Source organism: Gossypium arboreum, chromosome 1 (genome assembly GCF_025698485.1).
Source record: "Gossypium arboreum isolate Shixiya-1 chromosome 1, ASM2569848v2, whole genome shotgun sequence".
In the NCBI taxonomy this organism is placed as follows: domain Eukaryota; kingdom Viridiplantae; phylum Streptophyta; class Magnoliopsida; order Malvales; family Malvaceae; genus Gossypium; species Gossypium arboreum.
The window spans coordinates 737,415-758,855 of NC_069070.1; the positions used below are offsets into that span (position 1 = coordinate 737,415).

Consider the following 21,441-nt stretch of genomic DNA (forward strand, 5'->3'; position numbering starts at 1 on the left):
TTGATTAAATTTTACGGAATTGTGACTAAATAATAATAAAATTTTATGTTATATTTAATAGTAATATTGATTTATACATATTGATAATATTATAAAATAAATAGATTAAATTATATCAAATTAAATAAATTTATTTAATTATAAATAAATCAAGATGCATGTGTCATATCATTACACGTTGAAAACAAATCATATCAAATTAACCCAAAAAGTTGGGTTGTAAAATTGAAAATATACGTTTGGAATAGTAAAAAGATTGAATCTGAAAGATACACAAATACAAGGACCTTTTATAGAATTTAACCATTTTTCCAAGCAAGGCCCAAGGGGTAGACAAATGTAATTACAGAAAAAAGCAAGGGGCACTATCGGTAAGGAAATATCCAAAGAAAAGCCAGCCAGGGTTTAGCAAGGGTTTACTCAATTTCAAAGCGCCTTTAGCTGCCAGGAGAGGAAAAAAAGGATGGGTTTTGTTTTAGGGTTCTTCAATTATTTCAAGTAAGGATTTTTCTTTTTGTAGTATCAGTTTCATTTTTCATTTCGATTTGTACCTTCAAATTTAGGGTTAATAGTTATTTAGTTATTAAATCCAAGAAATGGCATGAATTTGTAGTAGTTTAGTTCATAATCCCCAAATGCATCGAAGAATCACAGTTTTCACCTTTCAAGTTCTAAAAAGTCCCAGTATTATCCCTACCCAAGCCACCCAACTTTACTCCCAATTGAATCCCTTTGCCCGTGGAACAAATGGGTTTGCTTTGTTTCGATTGTTTTCGTTTACTCCGGTGCACCGGCGTGTGCCGGATCCCGATGACCCTATGAACCTAATGAAAGAAGATGGTGTATCGGTTTGTTCTCAAATGTGGGTTGAGAATTTTAGAGAACCTGATAGGTTGGTTTCCAATTTGATCTCGTACCTTCGTAGATTCGAATTATGGGTGTTGGCTTATCAGAAAGTTTGTGCTGATGAAATAGGATCGTATGTGCCTCGTAGTTCAATCACTAGGTCCGCGTTGGAAGATTTGTTAGCTTTGAGAAATGCTGTTCTTGATAATAGGTTTAAGTGGGGTGCTAGGTTAGAGTTCTTTATAAAATCACCTAAAGATAAGACGGATTACGAATCTTTATCGAAGAGGAAGATTAAGGCGATTTTAACGACTACGCAACCTGCTCCGTTTCAAGATAAGTTAGTGCAGGAGGTTTTGCTTATGATTTTAGAGCCAATATATGAGGCCCGCTTCTCACAGAAGTCATTTGCGTTTAGGCCTGGGAGGAATGCTCATACAGTATTGAGGGTGATTAGGAGAAATTTTGCCGGTTATTTATGGTATATAAAAGGCGATTTAAGTCCAATTTTAGATGGATTGAAAGTGGGGTTGGTGATAAGTGCTTTGATGAGGGATGTGAGGGATAAGAAGGTTATTGATTTAATCAAGCTTGCATTAGTTACACCGGTAATAACGAGTCCCATTGATGGGATGGAAAAGAAGAAAAAGACAAAGAGGAAGTATCAGAAGAAGAAAGTGTTGGCTGAGGATGAACCGAAACCTGATCCTTATTGGTTGGAGACATTTTTTGGTTTTGCACCCGAGGAGGCAGAGAAACTTCCTTCATGGGGGCATTGTGGAATTCTTAGCCCACTATTGGCTAATATATGTCTTGATGAATTGGACCGGTGGATGGAAGGTAAGATTAAGGATTTTTATCGTCCATCAAAGAGTGATGTTATATGGAATAGTCCTGAAGGAGAAGCAGAACAAGGGAATACATCTTGGCCAGAATTTGTACCAACAAGTGGACCGGATAAGACACGGAAGATGGATTATATACGGTATGGAGGTCATATTTTGATTGGTATCCGTGGACCAAGAGCAGATGCAGCGACGCTGAGAAAACAGTTAATCGAGTTTTGTGATCAGAAATATATGATCAAGCTTGATAATGAGAGCCTCCCGGTTGAACACATAACCAAAGGTATTATGTTTCTCGACCATGTACTTTGTCGGAGAGTGGTATATCCAACTCTTCGGTACACGGCAACCGGTGGTAAGATTATTAGTGAGAAAGGTGTTGGGACCCTTTTATCTGTCACGGCGAGCTTGAAACAATGCATCAAGCAATTTAGGAAGTTAAACTTTCTTAAGGGTGATAGGGAACCAGACCCACAACCATGTTTTAGAATGTTCCATGCAACTCAAGCTCACACCAATGCTCAAATGAACAAGTTCTTGTCAACAATGGTGGAGTGGTATAGATATGCCGACAACCGGAAAAAAGTTGTTAATTTTTGTTCCTATATCATTAGGGGTTCCCTAGCAAAGCTCTATGCTGCAAAGTACAAGCTTCGTTCACGAGCAAAGGTTTATAAAATTGGTGCAAGAAATCTGAGTCGTCCTTTGAAGGAGAGGAAAGGACAGTCACCTGAGTACCAGAATCTACTAAGAATGGGTCTTGCTGAGTCAATTGATGGCCTTCAGTATACAAGGATGTCTCTGATTCCCGAGACTGATTATACGCCTTTCCCTAGCAATTGGAGGCCTGATCATGAGAAGGCATTAATTGAATATATAAGGCTCGACGATCCAAAAACTCTGGAAGAGCAAAAAGGTTGCATTCAAGAGCAGGGACTTGTTTCACCGCAGGACTACATATCGATGCTAGTATGGAATTACAAAAGAAATGCAATTGTGATGGATCAACTTTCCCTAGTAAAAAGTGCTGGTTTGTTGTCGAGCTCAAATCGTGAGAACGATGATCCGAAGAACAAGGAACAAGAGGAATCCGAAGAAAGGCTTCATGCTTCACAAATGTAAGATTTTATAACCAGTGATTAAAAATACTTTTTTGAGTTCCTTTGTTAGTGGAATATGTATTGGTTTTATTCATATATACACATGCTTATCAAATATATTGAAATGGTGGATCTTTTGACAAGTTTATCTTCTCCAAAGATGCATATGATTTGAATATGATCACTTTTCTTTGTTGGTATCACAATACATGCAAGTTGCATGCATCCAACTATTGGTGTCTTTTGAACATATCCATTACTCGAATTCAAGTGTGAGTATCATAGCAACATAGAGTTATCAATCTAGTTATAAAAAGCATGGTTAAAGTACTTAGAAAGTCCCTATATTATAAGAACTAGATCAAATTAGTCTATTATTAAATGGATCAATTTAGTCCTTGTACTATTAAAAAGAATAAAATAAGTTCAAATTGTAGCAGAGTTAACATTTACTATATAAAAAATATCTTGAAATTTATTTATTTTTTTCAATTGCTGTTCAACAAAACCATAAAAACTTTAAAAATGTTAACTCTGTTCCGATTTGGCCTTATTCAAGGGCGTAGCCCTCCCAAAAAATGGTAAATATGCCTTTTAGTCCATTTGAAGTTTATGAATTTCAAGTTAGTATAATGGTAAAATTGCAACCCCCCCCCCCCCGGCAATTTTCTGGCTTTGCCCTTGCCCTTGGCCTTTTTCTAATTTGATCAAGTCCCAATAACAGAGGGACCTCTTAAGTAGATTCACCTAAAAAGCATCTTCAACTTAAGAGTTAAGAAACTCAAGAAAGAAGAAGAAAAACAATATATAAACCCTTTTTCTTTCATTAAAAGAAAATACCCAAAAGGGAAATACAAGAACAAAGATGGCAAGTTGTGCTTAATTATTGATATGACATTCAGTATATGAGGATCATGTTAGTATATTGTTCATCATTTTGGTACCAGATTCATGAATGAAACTACGATTGCAAGTAGCTGAAAGAAATTGTTGTTTTCCTTTGTCAATGGTGACACATACCCTTTCTTCTCTTTAAACTGCTCTTCACAAGTATCCGGTGCATCCATGGCTGAACTTATTTCTGCATTAGCTGTTCCATAATCTTTACCTTCAAAAGCTTTCCCACCACTTTGTATACTAGACCCTGCACCTGAATAAAGCTCAGAGCAATCTTCTAAGCAATTCCTTGCATATGTATCAAGGGTTTTGTTATCCAAAAGCTTAGATATTATCAAACCAGTGCTCGTCGCATTAGCCATGCTTGTTTCTATGGCTACTTTAACCAAATCTGCAACCCCGGTAGCCGTTTTAGCTTTGGGGTTCCCTTCAAAACTTGATACACAAAAGTCAAACTTGATATTGGGATCACCCTTTGCAGCTTTGTCACAAGAATCATGGATAACATCACAGCTCACTGAAACAAGCAGAAGGTAGAAGAAAACAAGAGAAAAAAGGTGGGATTTCTTCATATTTGGTGTTTATATATATGTATGTGTGTATGTGTGTGTTGAAATGAAAATGGATGTGGTGATGTTGAGAATTTATATGAATGGAAATTTTCATATAGTAAGGGATACAAGTAACGTATCATATTGTAGCTTTCTGTTGGGATTCTTGCATTGTTTTTTTAAAGATTGGTCAGTTAAAAGAATGGCTATGAGCAATTTCATATTTTAAGGCTAATTTGGCAAGCAATCTATCTGTATTTAAGGTTGGTCTCCATTTTCAGTAATATGAATAATATAATTGTTAAAATATATATATAGTAAAAGAATTATAATTAATGCATTATTATTTTTGGGATTTCGTATAAGTAAATACTTTAAATGCAAAATTTTCTTTTAATTTTATCATTAAATACTTTAATTAATATCATATCATGTGATATCCGGTTATATTTACTGGTCTTGATTCATTTACATTAGTATAAAACTAAAATAATTTTACACATTTTTGTAATTTTATACATTAATATTTTACCAATTCAATTGTATTATTTTACACCTTTTGTAATTTTTATACGATTGATATGATGGAGATATTGGATCTCTCGTTTACATATACATGTATATAGGCATACTCGGAAAGTGGGTGAAAATAATTGTGCAATATATTTATTAAGAATTGATATAAAAATAAAATACTACTTCGGTTGAAATAATAAAGTTGGAATCGTGAATATTTGGTGTCTTAAAATTCTATCATAAGCATGTATTTTTTTTCTTGATTTTATATAAAAGGGATAATATGATTTTTGGTCCCTAAGCTTGACAACTTTTTGTCTATTTTGCCATTTGTATAAATTTTCAATTGAGGATGTGGTACAATTTTAGAGTTTCATATTCAGTATTTTAATAATTAGATGGCGATTGAACAGGTTAAGCCATCAATTCTTAATTCAATTAGTTCAATTGGTTCAACTTTCGAATCAACAACAACTAAATAAATAATTAAACTTTATAAAAATATAAAAATAAAATAAAATAAACTGGCTCACCCTTTTCAATTATCAATTTTTGTCCCACTTTTTTTTTTATTTTTACCAATTTAAAGTAATTTCCAAGTTAATCGATTCAACGCTTTTGTTCGAACGGTTATATCAATCAATTCCCGATCCATTCAATCCGATCGTATTCTAGTAACACTAATTGCTTCATCAAATATTGACAAAATTCAAGTTCAATGACTAAAGTGGACCAAAAAAAAGTTCAGGTGTCAATATAGACCTAATTGTAAAGTTTAGATATAAGCATATAAAAAGACTTAAATAAATATAGATATATAATTTAAATGAATAATGTTTTTTTAAAAAATATAAATTATAAAATAATTAAATAAAACAAACTAACTAACATATATATATATATTCAAGAAAAAAAATAGAAAGGTAAAAGAGAAAACTTCTACGTTCATTTCTTAGGTGAATTACAAGCTTCGTTTGTGTCATTATTTGTGGCATCTCGAAAGCACACAAAATAAATGATGGCATTCATTTATCAAATTAATCAACAAAATATATAATTAAATTGAGTTTTAGCTCAGTTAATACCGGTTTTATCATCAGTATTAGAGGACGTGAGTTTAAGTGCGTTGAAGTGCATTATTCTCTTATCTTCTTAGGCATTGTATCAAAAAAACAAAAATTAATAATCATGATACTACACTCATATAAAAAAAAAGTAAATAAAAATATTATAATAAAATTTACGTAAAATTTAACTTTTATATTATTGTTGTTCCGTAAATTATTTGACAACCATAAAATAAAATAATATTTTTATCAATGACATTTAATCTTTGTGTAATGTAATAAATGTCGTCACAAAATAATATTCGATAATAATTAAATATTGTTGTGTAAAAGGTTTAGAATATAAATTTACATTGTTGCTAATTTATTTTTCAATCGATTTTATGATAACTAAAATATATTTAGACAAACAAATTAAACCGTTGTAAAATATATATATTTGAAAACAAAAAAATAGTTGTGTATACTTTAGACGCAGCGAATGTATACGTAACAACTCGTAATGATTTTTATCATTAACTCGAAAAATTAAAAATAATTATGGGAAAATTAACCAACAATAAATTAGAGGTTACTCTTTTTTAAGGTTATGCATCTTTGCATTGATATAATAAATACTTTAAATATTATAGGAGTTATCAACATTCATAATGTGTGAGTTATAACATAATTTAAATAAATAATGGGTTATTGAAATATAGTAGTATTTTAAAAATAGTTTTTAAAGAGGTTTTTTTCAGCATATTTTGAGATAAATTAAAAGGCACAACTATTCTTTTATATATTAATTAATAATTTATGAGAATTTGCTTTTAAATGTTTTTTAATTGTACGGATTTAATTTATGTACTTTTTAAATTTTAATTTTGGTCTAATAGTAGCTATTTAAATTTATTAAATTTTGTTATTTCTAAAATTTAATGCAACAAATATATTATCATATGTGTAATGTTATGTCAGTTTGTTATTTTCATATATTACTTTCAAAAAATCAATTGGTAGATTTAACATTGTTGTTTGCATTAATATTGAATTTTCAAGATTCAAAAAGCATAGAGAGTAAGAATAATCTAATTGGAGAACATAAACTAAATTTACAATCTTATGCATAGTACAAGACTATCATAAGAATTTAACTAAACAAATTTAGCTACTACAGTTTGGATTAGGACTGGAATTTTAAAATTTGAAAAGTACATAAATTAAGATTAATTAAATTAAAGTATAAGAATTAAATTCATAACTTACACTGAGTATAAGGACCAACAGCAAAATTTGACTAAATATATATAAATCAATGGTAAAATTTTAAAACAAAATAGTAGTGTTTAAAAAAGAAGAAGAGGAAATAGGTTTTTCTATAAACCTGATTTATTTTAGTTGTGGTGTGAATTGTTTTATTTAAAATTTTATATAAAAAATTATAATTTTTAAAAATAAAAGTATAATTTTATCATGTATTAACTCATGATTTCATCATTTTAAGGGATTAAAAGTAATTTTTCATTTTATGGGTTGAGCCAATACCACCTGCCCTTATATTCATCTCTGATAAAAATATATTTATAAAATATTTGTTACATTTAAAAAAGATAATTATAGATTACATGTATCCTTAAGTTGTATTTAAAAAATAAATAAATAAAACACATGATAAAATCTCAATTCCGCTTGTGGAATAAAAAACTTTTTGTACCCAGTACTTATATTTAAAGCTTTTAAGTCTTTTATTAATAGAGTTGATACTCAGTTAACTCTCAATACGAACTTTTACAATAACCTTTGATCAAAGTTCGAATTGAGTTTTGAATCAAACTTAAACTTCTCTCATTAATTGAGGTCTGCTCAAATCGATTAGGTCTAGGAAGATGTTAAATTAAATGGAGGTTATGAGAAAGTGATGGTTGAAGAGAAGTAATTAAAGGCTAAACAATCCCAGCAAAGAAGATGGAGACATTGCTTTGATTTCTTAAGGAACTTATAATCCTCTTTCATGTGCAAATTGTCCTAATTCCCATACAAGATTGTGCAATTTGGTTAGCTACCCAACATTGCATCCTTTTCCATTGTTCTTCACAAGTAGCAAACAAAATGATTATTGTTTTGGTAGACATCTTTAACTTATTCTTCTTAAATATAAAACCTAATATTTATGTATTTCACAATTAGCTTACGCCATCACTAGGGATAAATATTAAAATCACATATGAATTTGTTGATTGAGTCTTAACTTGATTGGTATTGTTGTCAGTGTAAGAGGATATGGGTTTGATTGCGTTGAAGCTCATTATCTTCCTACTTAAGGGTTGGAGAGGGGCTATGGGTAATTCTAGTCATTGTATAAAAAAGAGCAGATATGATATGAACTTGTAATAAGATCAATGTTTAAAAAAATTTATACATGAATTTTGATACAATTTGTAATGTTATACGTTTACTTTAATTTTGAAAGGATCTAAATGATTTTGGGATTTTCAAAATGCAAAATTCTCTTAAACTTTTGTTATATAAAAAAAGAAGAAGAAGGAGAAATTGTTAGCTTTGACATCTCAAGCTTTTGATATAGCAACATTTAAGATCAATTTTATTACCAAGTCATTTAGTAATTAAACATTTTCAATACTTGCAAAATACTCAATAACATGTATTTCAACTTGTACCAAATGTTTTTGAGTTAATACCAATTTGTTTCAATGTGTTTAAAATGTTTTTAATGCATCTTGGTAGCTAAATTTCGATACTAGAGGTCTAGGTATCGATACATTGAAAGTCGGTAACCTTAGAGTCAAATTGAGAGGCTAGGTAATAATACATACCTAGTAGGTACTAATACCTACTCTATATGAATCGATATCTGCCCTTATGATGACTACTTTTACGAGAGGTATCGATACCCTATTGGTAAGTATCAATACTAGGATTGCAAGGCCATTTTTCAGCACAAACTTAATGGTTGCAACTGCTCAAGTTCATCTTCAATGGCTCCTAGCGATTAGATTTCACTTGCATGATATTTATGTGTATATGTCACGGGACTAGATCTTTTGTCTCACAATCCGTACGGCCTTAGACAATCCGTTTGTTTCAAACTCGCTTAAGTCAGCCTAACCACCACAAGTGAGGATTTCTTTAGAATTCCTCCAAGGCACTAATTTGTATAGCGGAAGCAATTATGCCAAAATAAGCTACAAAAGAACAATAGAAAGCCATAGAAAAAAATGCACGAGAGGTGTTTGAGTAAATACTCTCCAAGAATTATATTGCTCTTAAGAATTTAAGTTACAATGGATCAATAGAGTGAATTACAAGTGAGGGGAGACTCTCTGTTTATAGTTGAGCTCCCCCAAAACCAACGGTCAAGATCAAGTTACATTGACGGACGAAATTAACCTGTCTCTTGATTTTAGGGATTTACAATATTACAAAATATCAAATCTAATCTAATCTTTACAAGATATGATTCCTATCAATCTTCAAATATTAGTTCTCATATTTACCAATATAGCTTTATATTGCAATATCTTCATCATTGGGTCACCCAGGCTTTAAGCTGACAGGCTTCTCCAATAGCTTACTAAATCGGGCCAATTCTTGTGGGCCAAATAATTCTCATATAAGCAATAGACCTCCATTGGACGCATTTGGTGCAATGGTTACAGCGTTTGAACTGCAACCCATGACATATACATATACACATACCAAGTTTTAGTAAATACATTAGTAGAATTGTACCTTAATTCCTTTAAAATTTTATTATTTAATTTAAGGCCCTCCTAGCAAAAGGTTTTGGCTTTGTCCTTGGGACGAACCATCCGATCATTTATATAAGCATTAAGTCTAACGTTTCTAGCAACTTATTCCTAAACTTAATTTACTTTTTGATGAACAAAAAAGAATGAGGTATGCAATAAATAGTGAAAAGAAGAACGATATCATGTTCGATCATTGAGGTACTCCAACATTTGAGCCAATCATATAAATTAAGTCGAGTGATCACATTAAAACAACCAAACTTAAAAATGACATCGCATCAACCAACACTATTTTTAATCTAGAGTAAACTTATTATTGGATTGAGTTACCCACCTAAGCCTGAAGGGTCGCTCGAAAATTGAGCAAGTTTAGGCAAAAATATTACGCTAGAAAAATGAGTTTGGGGAAAAAAATTAGGCATGTTTAAAATACAAGTCGAGCTTAAGCTTGAACATTCAAAGTTCGAGCTCCACCTATTTTCTATATTTATAATATGATATATTATGTTATTTTTATATATTATTACTTTATAACACATAAAAAACTGAATCTATAGTAATACGTAACATTATAATGTAAATATTTAAAAAATCTTAAGATATCTATATAAAATTTTTAAAACATGAAAAATAAAAATTAAATATTAAATTGAAAATAATATAAATATTTCGGGTTAGGTTTGAGTAAACATAAAGTATGTTACCCTACCTAATCTATGAACACCTTTAATCAAGGTTGTTTGAACCAGACTGTTTTGGACAAGGAATTGGTCCGAAAAAGGGTATTGAACTGGTTGGTTGAACCAAAATTTTAACATATATATTTTATAATTATTTTTAATAATTTATTTAATCGAACCGAATGAATCAATCAAACCAATTAAGCTGATGAATCCATGACCTGACTGATTTAACCATTGGTTCGATTCTATATACATTGCCTCTAATCCATAGATGGAGCCTAAACCTGCTCATAAGTCAAGTCACCTACCCAGACCCGAAGGCCCACCAAAGAAATGGGAGGTTTTGGACAAAACATGAGGCCTGAAAAATGGGCTTGAGTAAAATTTAAAACATGTTTTCTATATGGATCGGGCCTTGGGCAAGATTTTTTTTTTGCCCGAGTTTAGCTTGACCCGAATATATTATGTTATAAAAAACATTATATTAATTATATATATGTTAAATAATAATTATATATATTTATATTTATATTAAGTCCCTAACCCAATAATAATTAAACCCATAACCCAAAACATAATTTTTTATCTAACTAAATAATCCACCTCAAAATATAAAATTTTAAAACTTATATATAATACAATAAAATATTTATTGTATTTATTTGTATTTTAATATAATAAAACATTTATTATATTGAAGGTAGTATTTTTAATATAAATATTTTTAATGTGTTACAAAATTTTTATTTTAATATTTTTAATGTTAATGTATTATATTTTAAAAAATTATCTTTAAATAAAAATTAACATAAAAAATCAAATATGAATAGACTGAATTTATTTTTCTTAAATTGAGTCGGATATAAGTAAAAATAAATCTATACTTCAAGTTATATTAGATTTAAATTTAAAAATTAATATAAATACTTTGTATGAACCCAACTAGATGAACCAACAACACAGTTACGCAAACTAACGAAACTGTTTTACATATTAGAGCTCCTCCATTATAAATTAAATTAAATTAAATTAAATTAAATTAAATAATAAAGGTTAATTAATTTAATGATTTCAGCTGAATTTTCCCTCCACCACACAATAAAACCGCGCGTTATGTGTACGTGGATAACGTTTCCCTTACACCAGCGTTTTTCCTCCACGCGCTATTTATTCGCGCTCATACACAACTCTCTCTAAAGCACATTCCATATTTAACGCAAATTTCACCTTTTTCTTTTTCTTTCCCTTTCTCCCCCAGTTCGATTTTTTTTTTCACTTCATTCTTTCCCCCACCAAACCCTAACCCTAATTCAAGAAATAAAGCCAAAAATCCCATTAGTAATTATCAAACTTAACGAATTCGGAGCACTGAAACCTTTCCATTCAATGGATTCTCAATTCGATACGGCGTCGCAACCTGACCCTGCCACCGATGCTTATACCTTCCTCGAATTCAACACCCAAGGAGAGTCCGATTTCGAGTACGGCGACTTCCGTGATCCGATTCGTTCTTGGCCGACGCCTTCTGACGCTACTGTCGCTGATCGTTCAGCCTCAGACCACCATTCCGACACTCCCGCGTCCTCTTCTCCTTCTAGCGTTCCGAAAGGCGCTGGCCGTGGCGCGACGAGCAATAATAATAACAGCAATAGCAATAGTGTTAGCAATAGTGTGGCCGTGGTTGATTCGTTAGCGACGGGGATTAGTGGATTGAATTTTGAGGAGACGGTTGGGGATGAGGATGGCGGTTATGAGTATGGTAAAGGGGATTTCGCGGAACACGCTTGTCGATATTGTGGGGTTTCTAATCCGGCTTGTGTGGTTCGTTGTAATGTTCCTTCATGTAGGAAATGGTTTTGTAATTCAAGAGGGAATACGTCGGGATCGCATATTGTTAATCATCTTGTGAGTTCTTTTTTTCCCCTTTTATTCGTTGACATATATTGTTTGAGAACTAGTGTGCTGATTAAGTTTTAATGAACATATATTTTTTCCCCTTAAGTGGGAATGGTGCCTTTCTTTTAGGGTGTTTGCTTTGGATTTTGTTGAGTTTATTATAAATGTGTTCGTAGATTGATAAAGGAGATGATTGTTGGTACTTGTTACTGGCATCAAGTTAATAGATGCACTTTAAAGTTTAAACTAGGTAATTCTGCAACAAATTTTGATTCAATCACAAAATGCAAGATTCTTGGTCAGAAGTTATGTTTCAGTTACTTGGATACATGAAATTATGGCATCATGCGTGCCTCTTATAACTATTCTAAGATTAATGAAACTTACATTTGATTTATTGAAGACAATTTATTTCCATCTTTCCCTTTGAGATTGTTGGGAAGCGGTTACACACTTGAGATGAGATGCTAGTATTTAGAATTTTTCTTTTTCCCGCTTGAATAAAGAGTTTGCTTATAAGACCAAAAGCAGTTAGACATTCTCTAAAAATATTCAGACGTGTCTTTATGTTTGATTATGGCTTGTTTGTGATTAGGTCCTGATTGATAGTTGTTGACAGAAAAGGATAATAGACGGTAATCAGAAGTCAGGCCTTTATTCTATACCATGAGACAAGACCTTTTTCTTGTTGGAATTGCAACATGATTACGATTATGCTTTGCTTTAGGAATAGTTTTTAAATACATTCACACATGCTGAGGACCACCATTCATTGTTGCTAATGTTAAGCATGCCCATACTGTAATCATTTCTTTCTTTAGCTTGGACTGTTTTTTCTGTATGCCGTCCTTGTTTGTTCTTTTTCCTCTTCTAGTATACCTTTCATTTGTGAACCCACAAAACCTGGCAACTTTTTGTTGCTTGCTTGACTAAGTTTCGAAAATGTACTTTGCTACTCAAGCTTGCCAAGGCAAGCAATTTTCATATAGCCATGGTGTTATTCAATTTGTAAAAATTCCCTTTAGTTGTGTACATTCTATAGCTTGTTGTACATATATTTGCATACGAATTGCTTTTAGTAAATATATGTGTTATTAACTGATAAATTGAGTATGAACTAGTGTTGTAGATTCTCCAGTTGGGGCTAGTCACCAGGTGCTGTTGATTAATGAGTTTGTTTTTTGTTGCTGTATAGGTACGAGCTAAACACAAGGAAGTTTGCCTCCATAAGGATAGTCCTTTGGGAGAAACAATTCTTGAATGCTACAACTGTGGATGCAGAAATGTCTTCCTTCTTGGTTTTATATCTGCTAAGACAGAGAGTGTTGTTGTTCTTCTTTGTAGAGAACCTTGTTTGAATGTAAATGCTTTGAAAGACATGAATTGGGACTTGAGTCAGTGGTGCCCCCTTATTGATGATAGGTGCTTTCTCCAGTGGCTGGTTAAGGTTAGTATTTCCCCAATCACATGAAAATAACCAATTCATTTAAGGGCTTTCTAATACATTTCAGTTATACAGATCCCATCTGAAAAAGAACAGCTACGGGCGCGGCAAATAAGTGCTCAACAAATAAACAAGGTAGAAGAGCTTTGGAAGACAAATCCTGATGCCTCCCTTGAAGATCTTGAGAAGCCTGGTGTAGATGATGAACCACAGCCTGTGGCCTTGAAGTATGAAGATGCTTATCAGGTTCCCAATTTGCAAAGATTGCATCATTTTTTCTGTGCTTTACTATTGTGGAAAGACAAGAAGTTTCTTGTTATAATGTAGTTTACTAATTAAGTTGGTGCCTTTGCAGTATCAAAATGTTTTTGCTCCACTTATCAAGCTTGAAGCTGATTATGACAAAGTATGTATATTGTGTTCACACTTCTTATCTCCATCGAAGTGCCCTTAGTTCAATTGTCTGTGCAATATCCTTTTTATCTTCTAAAAATATACTCATGTCTAATTGAAAATTTTGTTTTCTGCAGATGATGAAAGAATCTCAAAGCAAGGATAATGTTACAGTTCGATGGGATATTGGGTTAAACAAGAAGCGTATTGCATATTTTGTCTTTCCAAAGGTGCTTTAATTGTTTTCTCTGAATTAATTCTATTACCCAAAGGTGTTCTTGGCTGATCATCACCACCTTTCCCTTTGAATTATGAGGTCTCTTTTAGTTTTAGAGTTTGATAAATGTTAAATCTGATTTTCTGGTTTTGTAGGAAGACAATGAGCTGCGTCTAGTACCTGGTGATGAGTTGCGTCTGCGTTATTCAGGAGATGCTGCTCATCCTGCATGGCAGTCTGTTGGGCATGTGGTATGTGTCCCCTTGAGCTTGCCCATTTAATTCTTGTGTTAATATATGCCTGTATATATGTGCCATTGATTCTATGTGTTATTTGTATAAAACATGATTTTGTGGTATTCCTGAATAAGATTTGTGCATCTGGTGTACTTATGAGAAATGTACGTATAGATGATCTTTCTGTTGTTTCAGATCAAGCTAACGGCACAAGAAGAGGTTGCGCTTGAGCTCCGTGCTAGTCAGGTAGTTTTGATCTCTCTATTTTGTTGGTTGATTTTGTCTTTTGGGAGGTATTTAAACATCGGTAATTATTTTGGTGCAGGGAGTTCCTGTTGATGTGAACCATGGGTTCAGTGTTGATTTTGTGTGGAAGAGTACAAGTTTTGACCGAATGCAAGGGGCAATGAAAACATTTGCAGTTGATGAAACTAGTGTTAGTGGGTAGGCTTGCTGATTTTGTTTTCTTTGTATTTGCTTGTATATATTGTTACGGTAACTAGCGGCTTATGTATAAATTTTCCAGTTTTCTGTTTGTATTTCTTTTGCTTCATGTACCGCAGTAGCATTTTTAATAAATCAATAGAGGAAATAAAAGATTTTTACTTTAGAAAAAAAGATGGTTCTGTTTAACTTGTTGACTTGTTATATTTACGACTTTGAGGGTTCATATTTAGTATATTTTCTGGGTATAGTTTCTTAAGCATGTTTTAAGTTTGGTTAGATATAGGTTTTTTTTTTTGACAGATACGGTTGTTAGATATAGGTTAGGCATGGTTGAGATACTTTTTTGTATCACATAAAGTTTTGTCATAAAACATTTGTTCTGTTCAGTCAGATGCCGACGAGGTCTCATTGATTTTATTCTCTTGTTATTCAAGGAAAAGTTGTCCACTTTAGTCTTAGCTTCTGTCTTGTTATTTATCCCAAAGGTCATGCATCTTCTGTACTTGAATTGTTAGTCCCTTCTATGTAAATTAATTGGTTTATTCTTGCAGATATATTTACCATCACCTGCTTGGTCACGAGGTTGAGGTGCAGATGGTTCGCAATGCACTGCCTCGTCGTTTTGGTGCCCCTGGTCTGCCTGAATTGAATGCATCCCAAGTATGGCACTTTTGTCATTTTCTTGGCTTCATATGTTGATTTGTGCTATATAACATTTTTCTTTGAATTTGTGTCAAGTTGTGTTGACCTTTCTTTGATGGACAGGTTTTTGCTGTGAAGAGTGTTCTTCAGAAGCCTATAAGCTTGATTCAAGGTCCCCCTGGAACTGGAAAAACTGTTACTTCTGCTGCCATTGTATATCACATGGCTAAACAGGGTCAGGGGCAGGTAGGAGCTTCAATGCAATTCTTCTTATAGTTCATCTTTTATTTTGTCTCTGTTTCTGATATTTCAGTCTCTTATCAGGTTCTGGTCTGCGCTCCAAGTAATGTTGCTGTTGATCAGCTAGCTGAAAAGATAAGTGCCACTGGGTTAAAGGTAGAGAAATTCTGCTGGTGGTCAAGTTAATTGCATTGACAATGTTTTGTCTTACTTTATTTGTATGTAAATTGATACTTGTTCCTAATTATGTCTTTTGTCTAAAGGTTGTAAGACTTTGTGCAAAATCAAGAGAAGCTGTAAGTTCTCCTGTTGAACATTTGACCCTGCATTATCAGGTTTGTGTTGTCTAAATTTCGTTATCTCTGCTGTTCCTCATTTGTTGTGCATAGCATTATTCAAGTTGGCAATTACTGCATGCAGGTTCAACATCTTGACACATCTGAGAAGAGTGAACTTCACAAGTTACAACAATTGAAAGATGAACAAGGTTGGGATAATTTTCCTGTTCTTAATGATGAGAAATGATCTATTTAGATGGATATTTTTTTGATGAAAATGTTCCAGTTAGAGTTACTGGGACATGGCCGTGGTTAGACTGTGATGAAAAGGAGGTTTTCAATTAACTTGTAGAGTGACAATGAATGTTCATGTCTTGCTTGAAAATTAAATTTTACTTATGCTGGATTTTGTTTAATTGCACTATTTACAGGTGAGTTGTCAAGCAGTGATGAGAAAAAATATAAAGCACTGAAGCGAGCAACTGAGAGGGAAATATCCCAAAGTGCTGATGTCATTTGTTGCACTTGTGTTGGGGCTGGAGATCCTAGATTGGCTAATTTTAGGTTCCGCCAGGTTGAATAAATCAGACATGTAATTTTTGACGATCTCTAAAAAAATAAAAGCTCTTATATCCTTTTTTCTCTTTATTAGGTACTTATTGATGAATCTACTCAGGCGACGGAACCTGAGTGTCTCATTCCTTTAGTTCTTGGTGCGAAGCAGGTAACAGATTGTCTAACTTATCAAGATATGATTTCTCTTGTTTCCCTTGAAATTTTCTTGCTTGGTTTTCTAACATTTGTATTTTTATTTTAGGTTGTTCTTGTTGGTGATCATTGCCAACTTGGTCCTGTTATTATGTGCAAGAAAGCTGCCCGTGCTGGATTAGCACAGTCTTTGTTTGAACGTCTAATTTTACTTGGTGTTAAGCCAATTAGATTGCAGGTGATGCCCTATTTTTTTGTTGGTTTTGCCCTTCATTTGTATGTAATTGCTGATAGAAAACATGTCTGTCTTATAGTAAATGTTTCTGTTCTATTTTTAGGTTCAATATCGTATGCACCCATGTTTGTCAGAGTTTCCTTCTAACAGCTTCTATGAGGGCACCTTACAAAATGGAGTGACAATCAATGAAAGGCAATCTTCGGGCATTGATTTCCCTTGGCCTGTGCCCAATCGTCCCATGTTTTTTTATGTACAGGTATTGGAACTGTGTTTAGGTATTCATATTCTTTTTTATCCATAGCTGTGTGTTGGTTTGGAGGGATGAGGATGGAAAGGGCATCACATTTGATTTAATTTGCCTACAGTTGAGTTCTTTATATATCCCATGGTTTGTTTTGTAATTACATAATTTTGTTTTAGATGGGGCAAGAGGAGATTAGTGCTAGTGGAACATCATATCTTAATAGAACTGAGGCTGCAAATGTTGAAAAGATTGTTACCACATTCTTGAGGAGTGGGGTTGTTCCTAGTCAGGTGATTTTGTGGACTTCTTTCCTTTTTAATAAAGTTTTTTTACACATCTATATCAGTCAGCATTATAACTTTCGTTAACAACTATTTTAAAATATTATAGATTGGGGTCATAACACCTTATGAGGGACAAAGGGCGTATATTGTGAATTATATGTCAAGAAATGGTGCTTTGAGACAGCAGCTTTACAAGGAAATCGAGGTTATTTGTAGCTTTGAATTTAAAGAATAAATGCTGTTATGATGTTTTTCGTACTGTAATTAACTTTTTTTTTTTTTGAAACTTTGGGGGTTTATATAAGGTTGCAAGTGTCGATTCTTTCCAAGGACGGGAAAAAGATTACATCATCTTGTCTTGTGTGAGAAGTAATGAGCATCAGGTTAGTCAACATATATGAGATATAGCTTTGCTTTCTGACTGAATTTATCAGTCTTTTATGTCAAAGTAATTCTCAATTTTGAGCATCCATAAGTTTTGCTAAAAGCCTAAAACTGTTTCACCTGCTTTATAATTTCAGATCAGCCTCTGGTTATGGTGTTCATTCAATGTTTAATACTAATACTATAACCTTATCTGATTGTCTATTTATGCTTTAATATGAGAAAAACTATTGTTGCTTAACTGTTTTGTCCAATCTTTTAGGGTATCGGATTTCTAAATGATCCTCGCAGGCTTAATGTTGCCCTAACACGTGCTCGATATGGTATAGTAATTCTTGGAAATCCTAAAGTTCTTAGCAAACAAGCTTTGTGGAACGGTTTATTGACACATTACAAGGTATCTTTCTATTTGTCTTTGTAACAACGCTAGCACAGTATGTATGTGAATGTTAAGGTTGCCTGTTGTTAATTGTGCCCTGAGAATTTTACTATCTTTGTCTCTGATCCCTTTCTGTTAAAATTTGCAGGAACATGAGTGCCTGGTTGAAGGACCCCTCAATAACTTGAAGCAGAGTATGGTTCAATTCCAAAAGCCCAAAAAGGTTTGTGCATGGAATGAAAGGATGGTGCCTATTATCTGTTCAAGTTTCTAGCTTTTGCTTTTGTTAATTGCCGTTCTCATTTACCTTTAGTTATCAGAGGTTGTCAAGGATAATGTGAATTTAAATGATGTTTGTGTTTCTTGTAGATTTACAATGACCGGAGACTTTTCTTTGGAGGTGGACCTGGGATTGTGCCTAGTGATAATTTTGGGTCTCCTGCCTCACCGAGTCCAAATGCTGATAGAAGAGGCAGTCGTGCTCGGGGTAAGCTTTTGAGTATATTGAGTGTGCATGCTACATGTATTTCATTTTACCACTGTGGAGTTTGGACACCTGCAAGTGATGCGTCTTTTACTGACTTGCACAATAGCTGTAGAATATGCCTTGGGAACTTGTATTATTGTTAACGGATATAAATATCTGTGGACCTTCTTATGTTATCAATTACAGGTGCTTATATGCCTCCTGGTCCACCTAATGGTACTCACAAGCCTGGAGTGCACCCTTCTGGGTTCCCAATGCCTCGGGTTCCACTTCCACCTTTTCCTGGTCCTCAGCCTTACGCTATTCCTGCTCGTGGAGCTGTACATGGACCAGTGGGAGCTGTTCCTCAGGTACCTCAACCTGGAACTCGAGGCTTTGGGGCTGGGCGTGGTAATGGTGGTGCTCCTATCGGTAGTCATCTTCCACAGCAGCAAGGCACACAGCAAAACATTGGAACTATTGGATCTTCTTTCAACTTCCCTCTGGAGAATCCAAATAGCCAGCCATCCGTGGGTGGTCCATTATCTCAACCTGGATTTGTTAACAATGTTTGTACTTGATTGTTCCCTTCTATTTTTGTTTTAGTTCTTGTCCCTTCTCTTTGACATTGTGGAACTAAGTGTGTTTATCATCTATAATAGGTCCAAGGGCCGAGTCAAGCTTTCCGTGATGGATTTTCAATGGGAGGAATGTCCCAGGTACTTATTCTTTTCTGGAATCTTCTGTTTTTTCTTCAATAATTGCAATTTATGTTCTTGATAACAACTTAGAATCACACAGGACTTCTTGGGTGAAGACTTCAAAAGCCAAGGCTCACATGTCCCTTATAACATTGCTGATTTTTCTACACAGGTATAGGCTCTTAACTAGTATTTTTATTAATAGTTCAGTATGACATAAATCAGTTAGCGGGGTTTGCTTGGTATCAACTTTGAACTTTATAAGAGATTGCATCAGTGGGTCATTGCTAACTTGCCGATCCTCAGTGTTATGGTCTTAAAATAAACAAGGGGATAGAAACATTTTAAAAAAGCAGTATCATGGCAATTAAACTGGATGTTTCCTGAGGGCGTTGTAGGGCTATTGAATATGTTCAGAATAATCTGTTTTGCATAAATTTCTTTCTTCTCTTTGTTCTATAAATAGAACTTGTTCTAAAATTTTGGTTGCTTATGTGTTTGTTTGTAGGCTTCTCAGAGTGGATATGCTGTTGATTACGTTACACAAGGAGCACAGAGCGGGTTTCCAGGGAACTTCCTAAACCAGAATTCTCAAGCTGGATATTCTCGTTTTGGTTCTGGAAATGATTTCATGTCTCAGGTTTGCCCAACGTGCTGTGGTGTGATTAGTTTATATTTTTTCCCATTTTTCCTTCCTGACAAAATTCATAATTTTACAGGACTACATGAATCATGGATCACAAGGCCTGTTTACTCAGGCTGGCTTTAATGACCCTTCTCATGATGATGCATCTCAAAGCCACTTCGGCGTGTCTAATCCAAACCAGCTTCAGTCCCAGGTTGGTTCATATCTTCGTTTATTGATAGAGAATAATTGTCAACTAAATGTTAAAGTAGGCAATATTTAAAATCTGTTTCCTAATTAGGAAGTTGCTTTTTAATGCTTGTCCAGTTAGAGAACAGTAATATTGTGAGATCATTATGTTACATATGTGAGTTTTTTATCTTCGTTCTTGTATTAAACGGAGAGTATATGGCTATCTGTGTCCAGGGCTTGATGAATTCTCTCTACTCCCAGCCCTTTTCCCACTACAACACACAGCCACTGAACTTGCCTGCTCCTCAACAGCAGCCTCAGCAGGACCAGGGCTCCCAAAACCAGAAATTTCACTATAACGGTTAAGAATAAAGATGCATATTGCTTTGATGGGTTATAGTCTTTTGCAATCAGCAACTTGGTTTGTGCTGTCCTTGTTTGCCCAAAACATACAACTCCGAAGATGCTTAACCGTTTGCCTGTTTTGAGGTCAGTTAAATTTCTGTCCATAACCTGTAAGATACAATTCCTTATGGTGGGAATAAGTATAAATAGAAGTAAGAGTAAGATGGTTATGGGGACTATGTGCAAACACTGGGGAGTGCATCCAGGGCTGTGAAAAGAAAAGGATAACCCCCAAATACCTATTTTGAAGAAATGTTATTGATCAAAAGAGCATTACATGGTAGGTTTTGTCAAAAGGGTTCGATATTAAAGATGGCAGCCCGTTGGTTTAACTTATGGGATAAAAAACCCATTATAGATACAGAGAGGCAGTTACAGGTGAAGAAACATTTTGTATAGCGTGCTGCTGGGGAATATCGGCTGACCCTTTCAGCTCAACCTGAAATGTAATTATACTCTTTAACTACCGCTAGTAGACAAGGCCAATATGTTGGAAAGTGTTCTTGGTGTTTGTTGACACTCTACTTTGCATATAAAATGTTGTTGATGGCTTTGTTATGAGAAATTGTTTTTTTTTTCCGTATATATACAATGAGTTCACACTATACAAACCACAAACAGGGTTTTTTTTGTGATTCGAACCCACGAAATGGGTGTTGGGGTGAACAGTTGGTGCCGTTAGGTTAAGAGCTGCGGTTCAGAAATTGGGTTTGTTTTGACTGTAGAGATGTCATAATGGCTCATAATGAGCCTGGTGTTCAATCT

General features: G+C 33.7%; 3 protein-coding genes across 3 annotated transcripts; 2 read left to right on the forward strand and 1 right to left on the reverse strand.

The window, feature by feature from the left end:
- Positions 1-365: 365 nt before the first annotated feature.
- Positions 366-4,442, forward strand: LOC108480126 (nuclear intron maturase 2, mitochondrial). Its single transcript, XM_017783007.2, has 2 exons — positions 366-2,809; positions 4,170-4,442. The coding sequence occupies exons 1-2, from the start codon at positions 636-638 to the stop codon at positions 4,207-4,209; spliced, it is 2,214 nt and encodes a 737-aa protein (XP_017638496.1). The 5' UTR covers positions 366-635; the 3' UTR covers positions 4,210-4,442.
- Positions 3,598-4,260, reverse strand: LOC108480127 (putative invertase inhibitor). The gene has a single exon (XM_017783008.2). It carries the CDS (start codon positions 4,258-4,260, stop codon positions 3,724-3,726), a length of 537 nt encoding a protein of 178 aa, XP_017638497.1. The 3' UTR covers positions 3,598-3,723.
- Positions 4,443-11,452: 7,010 nt separating the features above from the next.
- LOC108483064 (regulator of nonsense transcripts 1 homolog) lies at positions 11,453-21,241 on the forward strand. The gene is made up of 29 exons (XM_017786253.2): positions 11,453-12,162; positions 13,349-13,600; positions 13,673-13,843; positions 13,953-14,003; positions 14,128-14,220; positions 14,363-14,458; positions 14,639-14,689; positions 14,769-14,887; positions 15,442-15,550; positions 15,656-15,778; positions 15,857-15,928; positions 16,036-16,107; positions 16,193-16,259; positions 16,482-16,624; positions 16,703-16,774; positions 16,868-16,996; positions 17,097-17,252; positions 17,417-17,530; positions 17,631-17,729; positions 17,830-17,907; positions 18,171-18,305; positions 18,436-18,510; positions 18,657-18,774; positions 18,961-19,322; positions 19,416-19,472; positions 19,555-19,626; positions 19,963-20,094; positions 20,174-20,293; positions 20,506-21,241. The coding sequence occupies exons 1-29, from the start codon at positions 11,644-11,646 to the stop codon at positions 20,635-20,637; spliced, it is 3,789 nt and encodes a 1,262-aa protein (XP_017641742.1). The 5' UTR covers positions 11,453-11,643; the 3' UTR covers positions 20,638-21,241.
- Positions 21,242-21,441: the final 200 nt, after the last annotated feature.

Excerpts from the sequence above, each read along its gene's own strand:
- LOC108480126 (XM_017783007.2), top strand. The coding sequence starts at position 636 with ATGCATCGAAGAATCACAGTTTTCACCTTTCAAGTTCTAAAAAGTCCC. Across the intron at positions 2,810-4,169 it reads AGGCTTCATGCTTCACAAAT|CTTTGTCACAAGAATCATGG; the intron begins GTAAGATTTTAT and ends CACCCTTTGCAG.
- LOC108480127 (XM_017783008.2), bottom strand. The coding sequence starts at position 4,260 with ATGAAGAAATCCCACCTTTTTTCTCTTGTTTTCTTCTACCTTCTGCTT.
- LOC108483064 (XM_017786253.2), top strand. The coding sequence starts at position 11,644 with ATGGATTCTCAATTCGATACGGCGTCGCAACCTGACCCTGCCACCGAT. Across the intron at positions 14,888-15,441 it reads GATGAAACTAGTGTTAGTGG|ATATATTTACCATCACCTGC; the intron begins GTAGGCTTGCTG and ends TTATTCTTGCAG. Across the intron at positions 19,473-19,554 it reads CAATGGGAGGAATGTCCCAG|GACTTCTTGGGTGAAGACTT; the intron begins GTACTTATTCTT and ends AGAATCACACAG.